Source organism: Ranitomeya variabilis, chromosome 3 (genome assembly GCF_051348905.1).
Source record: "Ranitomeya variabilis isolate aRanVar5 chromosome 3, aRanVar5.hap1, whole genome shotgun sequence".
Lineage (NCBI taxonomy): Eukaryota > Metazoa > Chordata > Amphibia > Anura > Dendrobatidae > Ranitomeya > Ranitomeya variabilis.
In genome coordinates this window covers 464,329,196-464,341,350 of record NC_135234.1, presented here as the reverse complement: position 1 = coordinate 464,341,350, position 12,155 = coordinate 464,329,196, and the positions used below count along the sequence as shown (strand labels likewise).

Sequence of the window (12,155 nt, the reverse complement as noted above, 5' to 3'; positions counted from 1 at the left end):
TTCCTGAAGCCCCGTGCAGCAGACACGCTGCAGAGTTGATGAGGCTGGCGTGCAGGGGTCCCGTGACGTTCCTATACAGCAGGTGGGGCGGAAGAGCTTTGGCCGCAGGGTGGATGTGACCGGCGTGCAGGGTTGCTGTGATACTTACAGCTCTGTGCGCAGGATCCTTGCAATATATCTGTGCTTTAGCGTTAACTATATCCACTACCCCAAAAAATGCCTCCTGTTAAGAGACATGCTTATGATGCAGGTTTCAAGCTTAAAGCTATAAGTTATGCAGTAGAGCATGGAAATAGGGCAGCTGCAAGAGAATTCAACATTAATGAATCCATGGTGCGTAAGTGGAGATTTGCAATTACAGCTGAACCAGTTTCAAGTTATTGTTAAAAAGTGTAATAAATCTTGACTTGCAGTCTGAGCAATGGTTTATTTAACGGTAATGTGCTGCGCCTTATAATCCAGTGCGCCTTATATATGAAACAAAATTGCTTATGAGGCGCTCATAGAAAGTGCGCCTTATAATCCGGTGCGCCTTATAATCCGGAAAATACGGTACATGCCATCATCTCTGTTGATTCCAGTGATTGGCTCCAATGGACAGAAGAACTACCGTATGTACATGATGCCTTCGCTACAGACCACTGGACTGACAGACGTTAAAAGTTGAGATATAGTCTATTTATTATGTTTGTGTGTATGTGCACACACACATATGCGTGAACATCATAAAATAACTATATCTCAGCTTTTGACTTCCCTGTCAGTCCAATGGTCTCCACTGATTCTGTAGCGAAGGCATCATGTATATAGTTCATCTGTCCATTGTGTGTGTTAAAGGGAATGCTAAAATCCCACATCCTAGATATCACTGAATTAAATATTCCAGTTGCAAATCTTTATTCATTACATAGTGGAATGCATTGAGAACAATAAAATATAAAAATGATCAATGTAAATCAAAATTAATATTCCATGGAAATCTTGATTTGGAATGATACTCAAAATAAAAGTGGAAAATCAAATTACAGGCTGATCCAAAACAAGTAAATGATGCTCAGTAGTGTGTGTGGCCTCCACATGCCTGTATGACCTCCCTACAATGCCTAGGCATGCCCCTGATGAGGTGCCAGATGTTCTCCTGAGGGATCTCATCTCGGGCATGGATTAAAGCATCAGCCAACTCGTGGACAGTCTGTGGTACAACGTGACGGTGGATGGAACGAGACATGATGTTCCAGATGTGCTCAATTGGATTCAGGTCTGGGGAACAGGCAGGCCAGTCCATAGCAGCAATGCCTTCATCATGCAGAAAAGGCTGACACACTTGAGCCACAAGAGGCTTAGCATTGTCATGAATCAGAAGGAACCCAGGGCCCACTGCACCTCCACATGGTCTCATAATGGGTCTGAGGATCCTCCATGTGATAGCCAAGGTACATCTGGCAAGCACATAGAGGGCTGTGGGGCCCTCCAAAGAAATGCCTCCCCACACCATTACTGACCCTTTGCCAATCCGGTAATGCTTGACGATGTTGCAGGCAGCAGAACATTCTCCACTGCGTCTCCAGACTGTCATGTCTGTCTCTCGTGCTCAGTGTGAACCTCTCTCATCCGTGAAGAGCGCAGGGCGCCAATGTCGAATCTTGGTGTTCTCTCGCAAATGCCAATGGCCCTGCATGGTGTTGGGCTGTATTCTCAACACCCACATGTGGACAGTGGACATCAGGCCCTCATACCACCCTCATGGAGTCTGTCTGACAGTTTGAGTAGACACATGGATTTTAGTGGCCTGCTGGAGGTCATTTTGCAGGGCTTTTGCTCCTCCTATTCTTTTTTGCACAAAGGAGGAGATAGCGGTCCTGCTGCTGGGTTGTCACCCTCCTACGGCCTCCTCCACGTCTCCTGATATACTGAACTGTCTCCTGGTTTCTGCTCCATGCTCTGGACGCTGTGATGACAGATACAGCTACCCTTCTTGCCACAGCTTGCATTCATGTGCCATCCTGGATGAGCTGCACTACCTGATCTACTTCTGTGGGTTGTAGACCCCGCCTCATGCTACTGTACAGTACCTCTAGGGATGAGAGCAATGACAAAAAGCAAAGGTGACAAAGACAGCCTAAAAGGATGAGAACAGAGAAATGGTCTGTGGTCAACACCTGCAGAACCACTCGTTTATAGGTGTGTCTTGCTAATTGCCTATCATTTCTACGTGTTGTCTTTTTCATCTGCACAACAGCAGGAGGCAGGAGAAGTTGATTCACAATCTGTGTTGCTTCATAACTGGGTAGGTTGATTTTGCAAAAGTATGAATGACTTGGCGTTACATTGTGTTGTTTAAGTGTTCCCTCTATTTTTTCGAGCAGTGAATTTATACACTGTGTGCAGAATTATTAGGCAAGTTGTATTTTGATCACATGATACTTTTTATACATGTTGTCCTACTCCAAGCTGTTCAGGCTTGAGAGCCAACTACCAAGTAAGTAGATCAGGTGATGTGCGTCTCTGTAATGAGAAGGGTTGTTGTCTAATGACATCTAAACCATATAATAGGTGTGCTTAATTAGGCAACTTCCTTTCCTTTGGTAAAATGGGTCAGAAGAGAGATTTGACGGGCTCTGAAAAGTCCAAAATTGTGACATGTCTTGCAGAGGGATGCAGCAGTCTTAATATTGCCAAACTGCGTTTCATGGCAAATAGCCAACAGGGTTGCAAGAAGTGTGATGGGCAAAAAAGGCGCAAAATAACTGCCCATGAATTGAGGAAAATCAAGCGCGAAGCTGCCAAGATGCCCTTGGCCACCAGTTTTGCCATATTTCAGAGCTGCAACGTTACTGGAGTAACAAAAAGCACAAGGCGTTCGATACTCAGGGACATGGCCAAGAAGGCTGAAAAATGACCACCTTTGAACAAGAAACATAAGATAAAACGTGAAGACTGGGCCAAGAAATATCTTAAGACTGACTTTTCAAAGGTTTTATGGACTGATGAAATGAGAGTGACTCTTGATGGGCCAGAGGCTGGATCAGTAAAGGGCAGAGTGCTCCACTCCGACTCTGATGCCAGCAAGGTGGAGGTGTGGTACTGGTATGGGCTGGTATTCATCAAAGATGAACTTGTGGGACCTTTTCATTTTGAGGATGGAGTGAAGCTCAACTCCCAGACCTACTGCCAGTTTCTAAAACACAACTTCAAGCAGTGGTACAGGAAGAAGTCGGTATCGTTCAAGAAAAACGTGATTTTCATGCAGGACAATGCTCCATCACATGCCTCCAACTACTCCACAGCGTGGCTGGCCAGTAAAGGTCTCAAAGAAGAAAAAATAATGACATGGCCCCCTTGTTCACCTGATCTGAACCCCATAGAGAACCTGTGGTTCCTCATAAAATGTGAGATCTACAGGGAGGGAAAACAGAACACCTCTCGGAACAGTGTCTGGGAGGCTGTGGTGGCTGCTGCATGCAATGTTGACCGTAAACAGATCAAGCAACTGACAGAATATATGGATGGAAGGCTGTTGAGTGTCATCATAAAGAAAGGTGGCTATATTGGTCACTAATTTTTTTGGGGTCTTGTTTTTGCATGTCAGAAATATAATAATTCTGCACAGTAATAATTACCTGCACAAACAGATATCCTCCTAAGACAGCCAAATCTAAAAAAAAAAAAGCCCACTCCAACTTCCAAAAATATTAAGCTTTGACATTTGAGTCTTTGGGTTGATTGAGAACTTAGTTGTTGATCAATAATAATATATATATATATATATATATATACAGTACAGACCAAAAGTTTGGACACCTTCTCATTTAAAGATTTTTCTGTATTTTCATGACTATGAAAATAGCACTTTCACACTGAAGGCATCAAAACTATGAATTAACACTTGTGGAATTATTTACTTAGCAAAAAAGTGTGAAACAACTGAAATATGTCTTATATTCTAGGTTCTTCAAAGTAGCCACCTTTTGCTTTGATGGCTTCTTTGCACACTCTTGGCATTCTCTTGATGAGCTTCAGGAGGTAGTCACCGGGAATGGTCTTCCAACAATCTTGAAGGAGTTCCCAGAGATGCTTAGCACTTGTTGGCCCTTTTGCCTTCACTCTGCGATCCAGCTCTCCCCAAACCATCTCGATTGGGTTCAGGTCTGGTGACTGTGGAGGCCAGGTCATCTGGTGTAGCACCCCATCACTCTCCTTCTTGGTCAAATAGCCCTTACACAGCCTGGAGGTGTGTTTGGGGTCATTGTCCTGTTGAAAAATAAATGATGGTCAAACTAAACGCAAATTGGATGGAATAGCATGCCGCTGCAAGATGCTGTGGTAGCCATGCTGGTTCAGTATGCCTTCAATTTTGAATAAATCCCCAACAGTGTCACCAGCAAAGCACCCCCATACCATCACACCTCCTCCTCCATGCTTCACGGTGGGAACCAGGCATGTAGAGTCCATCCGTTTACTTTTTCTGCGTCGCACAACTCACGGTGGTTGGAACCAAAGATCTCAAATTTGGACTCATCAGACCAAAGCACAGATTTCCACTGGTCTAATGTCCATTCCTTGTGGTCTTTAGCCCAAACAAGTCTCTTCTGCTTGTTGCCTGTCCTTAGCAGTGGTTTCCTAGCAGCTATTTTACCATGAAGGCCTGCTGCACAAAGTCTCCTCTTAGCAGTTGTCGTAGAGATGTGTCTGCTGCTAGAACTCTGTGTGGCATTGACCTGGTCTCTAATCTGAGCTGCTGTTAACCTGCGATTTCTGAGGCTGGTGACTCGGATAACCTTATCCTCAGAAGCAGAGGTGACTCTTGGTCTTCCTTTCCTGGCGCGGTCCTCATATGAGCCAGTTTCTTTGTAGCGCTTGATGGTTTTTGTCACTGCACTTGGGGACACTTTCAAAGTTTTCCCAATTTTTCAGACTGACTGACCTTCATTTCTTAAAGTAATGATGGCCACTCGTTTTTCTTTACTTAGCTGCTTTTTTCTTGCCATAGTACAAATTCTAACAGTCTATTCAGTAGGACTATCAGCTGTGTATCACCAGACTTCTGCACAACACAACTGATGGTCTCAACCCCATTTATAAGGCAATAAATCCCATTTATTAAACCTGACAGGGTACACCTGTGAAGTGAAAACCATTCCCGGTGATTACCTATTGAAGCTCATCAAGAGAATGCCAAGAGTGTGCAAAGCAGTCATCAAAGCAAAAGGTGGCTACTTTGAAGAACCTAGAATATAAGACATAATTTCAGTTGTTTCACACTTTTTTGCTAAGTATATAATTCCACATGTGTTAATTCATAGTTTTGATGCCTTCACTGTGAATGTACAATTTTCATAGTCCTGAAAATACAGAAAAATCTTTAAATGTGAAGGTGTGTCCAAACTTTTGGTCTGTACTGTATATGTATACGATTTTGGCTTTTAGTAGAGATGAATCTGTGCTGCACTTCACGTACATGCTCAGTAGTGACCAGTGCTTTGGGGTGGAGGTTTGGCTTACCGCCTCCACAGCCATGGTTAGATCAAGGAGAAATGTCGTGGCTGATGGTAGTTGCCGGTAAGGAGGTACCATGCCAATGTTTCTCTTGTACAATAAAACATATGATGTCAGTAATCCCCAGCCAAAGTGTGTTACTCAAGATTTTTTCCAGTAGGCATTCACTTGCTGTTCAGCAATAAGGTGTGACCTGAGCTGTAAACTCAATGGAAGTCGTTACTCTGCTGACTGCCACCTCTATGTCTCATCACCGCCATCATGCCATACCTCGCAGCAGCACCATCTACACCCTGTACTTTGTATAGTGTGTTACTTACAACTAGTTCCACTAGACTCACAGGAGAAGAATTTGCGTTATAGGTCTGATTTTAATGAATAAGTAATCGGTCTGGGATATCAGTGAGCGATTATATAAAGTGTATATAATATTTTTCAGGTGGAGCCTGAGGAAACACTTGAAATTCCCGTGCCTGAATCCATCGCTGGCAGCAGCCTTTCTGTTGGGACTCTAAGTTTTGCCCAAGAGGATAACAGAAGTGACATAAACAACCTGCCGACATCTTCTACAGGGGACAGCTTACAGCAGTGCAGCAGTGCCAAGGAGGACGCCGGAGAGACCACTGCATTGCTAGGTGAGCGCGCTGCTGGGCGCCATGACTTCCTCTGGACAATTGTGCTCATTTGTGTCTTATAAATCGCACTACATGGTTCCTGGCTGTTGGTGATTTTTCTTCCTTTCTGTATTGCGGAGCTCTGCTTACTATACTAAACCCAAATGTCATATAGGGGTATCGTAAAATGTGTTTTTTTTCTTATAGTGGCTAGTAATACAGACTGAAGAGTGAATTAATAACCGCTGACACCAAGATGTTTGTCCAGGATGATTTAGACCTTACAGTTTTAGACAAAATGTTGCCTAAAGGTACCGTCACATTAAGCGACGCTGCAGCGATAGCGACAACGATGCCGATCGCTGCAGCGTCGCTGTTTGATCGCTGGAGAGCTGTCACACAGACCGCTCTCCAGCGACCAACGATGCCGAGGTCCCCGGGTAACCAGGGTAAACATCGGGTTGCTAAGCGCAGGGCTGCGCTTAGTAACCCGATGTTTACCCTGGTTACCAGCGTAAAAGTAAAAAAAACAAACAGTACATACTCACCTGCGCGTCCCCTAGCCTCTGCTTCCTGACACTGACTGAGCTCCGGCCCTAACAGCACAGCGGCTTTCACTTTCACTTTAGGGCCGGCGCTCAGTCAGTGTCAGGAAGCAGACGCTGGGGGAGGTATGACGCTGGGTGAGTATGTACTGTTTGTTTTTTTTACTTTTACGCTGGTAACCAGGGTAAACATCGGGTTACTAAGCGCGGCCCTGCGCTTAGTAACCCGATGTTTACCCTGGTTACCAGTGTAAAACATCGCTGGTATCGTTGCTTTTGGTGTCAAACACAACGATACACGGCGATCGGACGACCAAATAAAGTTCTGGACTTTATTCAGCGACCAGCGACATCACAGCAGGATCCTGATCGCTGCTGCGTGTCAAATTAAACGATATCGCTAGCGAGGACGCTGCAACGTCACGGATCGCTAGCGATATCGTTTAGTGTGACGGTACCTTAAGTATTTCAAAGCCGATATCCGCAGTACTGATTGCAAAGAAGTACACACTTTTTACATTATATTCAATGTGTGATTAAGATCCACTCCTGATTTTTGGCTTAGACATTATTTTCACATAATTTAACTCATACATAGTTGCCAATTATTAGCCACCTTTTTTCTTGCTGTATTTTACATCACCTGTAGGAGCACCGTAGGTGGCCATACACGTTCGCAAGCTGCATACAGAACAGTCAGATTTTCCTCCAGACAAGTGCCCTTCTTCCCATACATGTGAAATGTGCATGTAGCTGTAAATTAGCCGCTGCTAGAGACCACTGGGGGCCGCTTATAACATGCTATATCCAACAAACCTAAGGCTAGTTTCACATTTGCAGTTGAGTCTGCAGCGTCTTGTCTGTGAACGCACGCTAACGCAGTGTTTTTTATCCACATCAGCTTACCCATAATGGCAAAAAAATGCTGTGTTTGCGCTTTTTATGCGCATGTGTTCGATATTTCATGGAGGGCGTGTCTAAATCAGTTCCTGGACATGTGCAGTCTGAAGTACGCAAGCGCATCAAACGCATTCGTACGCAAAGACATGCCTACACATGCGTTCCCATAGACAGTAATGCGTTTTTTTAACGCACTCATCTACCTACGCATATTTGACGGAAATTTGCCGCCTCAAAAATTGCAACATGGTGCGTTAGCCGCGCCCCGCCGCACACCGCGAAAAGACGCATGCTTAAGCAAACGCATGAACCTGTGTCCACAATGTAAGAGATATGAAATCAAGATGCATGCGGATGTATGGGTCAGGAACGCTGCGGACACAACCTCAAATATGAAACTGGCTTTATCCTCCTGTCCCCCGAGATCGAGGGGAAAGAGTAGAGATGTCCGTCCCCCCCCCCCTTTTTTTGCATTATACAATGCAGTGGCTTGGAAAATATTCCCCGCCATCTCCCCTCCCTTGGGATTTCATGTTTTGCTACCTCACAACCTGGAATTTCACTTTTTTTTTTAGGGTTGGCATCCGTTCATGTAAGGAACGTGCCTACGACTGTGAACATTTGGTTTTCTTTTTATGGTGAAGCAAACAACAAATAAAACAAAATATCTGAAACATTCAGCGTGCATAACTATTCACTACCCCTAAATCAGTACTTTGTAGAGCCTCCTTTTGCAGCAGTTACAGCTGCAAGTCGTTTTGGGCTGTATGAGCTGTGTACATTTTGCCACTGGGATTTTTGCCCATTGCTCAAGGTAAAACTTCTCCAGCTCCATCAAGTTTTCTGTTCACCAGAGAAAACCATCTATCTTCATGTCTGTTCAGTCTCGCAATTGGATTAAGGTCTGGTTTTGGCTAGGCCACTCCAAAATATTTACACGTTTCCCCTTAAACCACTAGAGTGTTTCTTTATCAGTATGCTTTGGGTCATTGTCTTGTTGGATGGTGACTCTCTGTACCAGTGTCAAATCACTGACAGACTGAAACCGTTTTTGCTCAAGAATATTCCTGTGTTTCCTTCAGGGCTGTGGAGTCGGAGTCGTGGAGTCAGAGTTAGTTTTGGTTGGAGTCGGTAGAAATGTATCGACTCCGACTCCGGCTTTAAAAAAAATGTATTAATATTTCATAATTGAACTTTCATATGAATTTTATAAATGTTACTCAAATATATATGTTCTATCAAACTATGAATAACAGTGATAAGCAGTTCTGCTGGAGATAGAGACATTTCTTAGGGTACCGTCACACAGTGCCATTTTCATCGCTACGACGGCACGATTCGTGACGTTCTAGCGATATCGTTACGATATCGTTGTGTCTGACACGCTACTGCGATCAGACATCACGCTGAGAATCGTACGTCGTAGCAGATCGTTTGGAACTTTCTTTCGTCGCTTGATCACCCGCTGACATCGCTGGATCGTTGTGTGTGACACCGATCCAGCGATGTGTTTGCTTGTAACCAGGGTAAACATCGGGTAACTAAGCGCAGGGCCGCGCTTAGTAACCCGATGTTTACCCTGGTTACCAGCGTAAACGTAAAAAAAAACAAACAGTACATACTTACATTCCGGTGTCTGTCCTCCGGCGTCTCAGCTTCTCTGCACTGTGAGCGCCTGCCGGCAGGAAACGAGCACAGCGGTGACGTCACCGCTCTGCTTTCCGGCCGCTGTGCTTACACAGTGCAGAGAAGCAGAACGCCGGAGGACAGACACCGGAATGTGAGTATGTACTGTTTGTTTTTTTTACGTTTACGCTGGTAACCAGGGTAAACATCGGGTTACTAGGCGCGGCCCTGCGCTTAGTAACCCGATATTTACCCTGGTTACCTGGGGACTTCGGCATCGCTCCAGCGCCGTGATTGCAAAGTGTGACCGCAGTCTACGACGCTGGAGCGATAATCATACGACGCTGCGACGTCACGGATCATGCCGTCGTAGCGATGAAAATTGCACTGTGTGACGGTACCCTTACTTCTTGTGTGTCACTGTTCTCCACTGCCCTTATCTAATCTTATACTTGGTTAACCTCATGCTGCCCCAACCCCCCTACTTACAATGTATGAAACTGAAAGTGAAAATGTGTTGCAAATTCTTAGTAGTAAAGCTCCTCCTCTAGACTAGATGTTTACTAGGTGTGTGTCTTCCAAGCATCTCACAGCTGCTACTCAGAAGAGGAAGACTGTAAGAAGTATTATCCTTTCAACAAACTTTGCATCAGTTAACTGTGAGTACATGAGTAATAACAGTATTACTGACCACTATATCATTTGTACGACCTGGCAATAATTTTGTACAATTGTTTTTAGGAAAAACAATTGTCATTTGGATTGTGAATGCAGAATTAAAATACTGAGAATGTCAAAGAAGCGTCACATTAAATCAGCTGTATTTGAACATTTCACCATCACTCAAGATAGAAAACATTATGTCTGTCAGTGTATGACAAATGATCCAGACAAAAACAAATGCTGTGACGCCAAGATCAGTGCATATTCAGGCAAAGATAAAAATGCTCCTACCAGAGCTTCTAATCTAAAGAGACATTTACAGCGCTTTCATCCAGAAGTACTGAAAGCAGTGGATAAGAAAGACTACATCCAAACTAATGAACCAGTGCCCAGCTCTTCCAGCCAAACAAAGGAGCAGAGAACTTTGCAGCCATCAGTTGCAAGATATTTTGTCAGTGACAAAGTTACTGTGACAATGACAGTAGATACATTTAAAAAACAGATCATAGAGCTTGTTGTAAAGGATAGTGTGCCTATTTCATTATTTTCACGACCAGCTTTTATGTGTCTGTTTCTCTGGAGAGAGAGAGTATTAGAAAGTTAGTAATCGAAGCTTTTAAACAAAAGGAAGAACTTAAAAAAAACTCTCAAGGGACGCTTTCTGTTTCTTAAAATAAATGCCTGCACACGTCACAGAGTGAACTATTTTGCCATCAATGTCCGATTTATTTGTGACAAAAATGAAATAGTTACCAAGACATTGGCAGTAAAAGACACCAAAGCTCATCACACCAGTGAGTTTCTCCAGGTCTTGGTGGAAAAGGTTCTGCAAGACTATGATCTTAAAAAAGAGCAAGTTCTTTCTGTCGTAACTGACAATGCTTCAAATATGATAAGTACTATTAAGCTAATGAATGAGAACAATGATGGTGACCAGCAGCTAGAAGAACATTCTGGGTCCACAGACACGGAAATGTTTGAAATAGAGGAACACAGTATTGTAACTGAGGAGCAAACATCAGATGAACAGCAACATGATAGTTTAGATGATCTTGTTGAAACTGTCAATACATTCTTTCATTCATCACATGCGCTGTGTTGTGCATACGCTACAGCTGGCTATAAGAGACAGTCTGCAAGAAGGACATGCTGCTGCACTGATTGGCAAGGTGAGAAAATTGGCTACTGTTGCCAGAACCCCTAAAGTTGACTCAATTTTGAAGAGACGTGCTGGAAAAGGGGCAATTATTGATCAAGCCACACGATGGGGCAGTACTTACTTAATGATTCAGCGCTTGGTTGAACTGAAAACCTTTCTTGTAGACATGGTGAACCCTCAACTGACGCTAAATGAAAGTCAGTGGAATGAGATGACTGAGATGGAAAAATTGCTAGAGGACCCATTTACAGTGACTAAAAAATTACAAGCAGAGGACTCAACTCCAGGTATTTTCTTAAAGGAGTGGAAGAACCTGATGTTTTGCCTGTCCCAAAGAGGAGGGTTAATTGCAAGTGGCATTGCTACATCAATGAAATGGAGAGAGGAGCTACTATTACAAAATAACATTCTTTTGGCAGCTGTTTATGTAGACCCAATGCATCGGATTCTTCTAGATGATCAACAGCTAGCTAAAGGAAAAGAAGCTCTGTTTGAAATAGCAGTAAGGATGAAAGGGTTGCAGAACAGTCAGGAGGAACAAGAAGAATTTGGTCGTCCTGCCACATCTTCACCCTCATCAACTGATGAAGAATTTAATTTCGAAAAATATTTGGATCACAAGTACCGTGCAAAGCGTTCCCGCATAGAAGAAGAGTCATCCCCATCAAAGAACACAGCCAGTACATTTCAGCAGAATTTTTCATGTGCACTAAAAGAAATTGAGACATTTGACCGTTCATCAAAAATAACCGTGCAACAAGCGATTCCTCTGTATCCTGACATTGTCAGAGATGTTGCCCGAGTGGTTACTGCTTTGCTACCAACCCAAGTTAGTATAGAGAGGTTGTTCTCTGCTCTCAAAATAATTATTTCAGATTTGAGGGCATCCATGAAGGAGGATCTGACAGAGGCAACACTTTTTCTGAGGACAAATTTATAGATTTCTTCTTAACTGCATAACAGTGTTTATTGCATATTTTACTTACAAGAGTTTAGAAAAGTTTATAAAAGTTATTTGCTATATTCTAATTGTATTCTAATAAATATAGTTTTTGCTCTAAGTGGTCTGATTACTTATATGATGTGAGAGACTGAATAAGCACGATGTTAATATTTTACAACAGTAAATTTATTGTTACGAATTGGCCATTT

The 12,155-nt window shown here is 43.4% G+C and overlaps 1 protein-coding gene across 2 annotated transcripts in view; it reads left to right on the top strand.

Annotated features, from left to right (window-relative positions):
- Nucleotides 1-12,155, top strand: part of RNF149 (ring finger protein 149) — a 75,964-nt gene that overhangs the window by 47,017 nt on the left and 16,792 nt on the right. For both annotated transcript variants that reach the window (XM_077296627.1, XM_077296628.1), the window contains one exon: nucleotides 5,936-6,131. In XM_077296627.1, coding sequence (XP_077152742.1) covers nucleotides 5,936-6,131 — 196 coding nt within the window. The remainder of the gene's footprint in view (nucleotides 1-5,935; nucleotides 6,132-12,155) is intronic.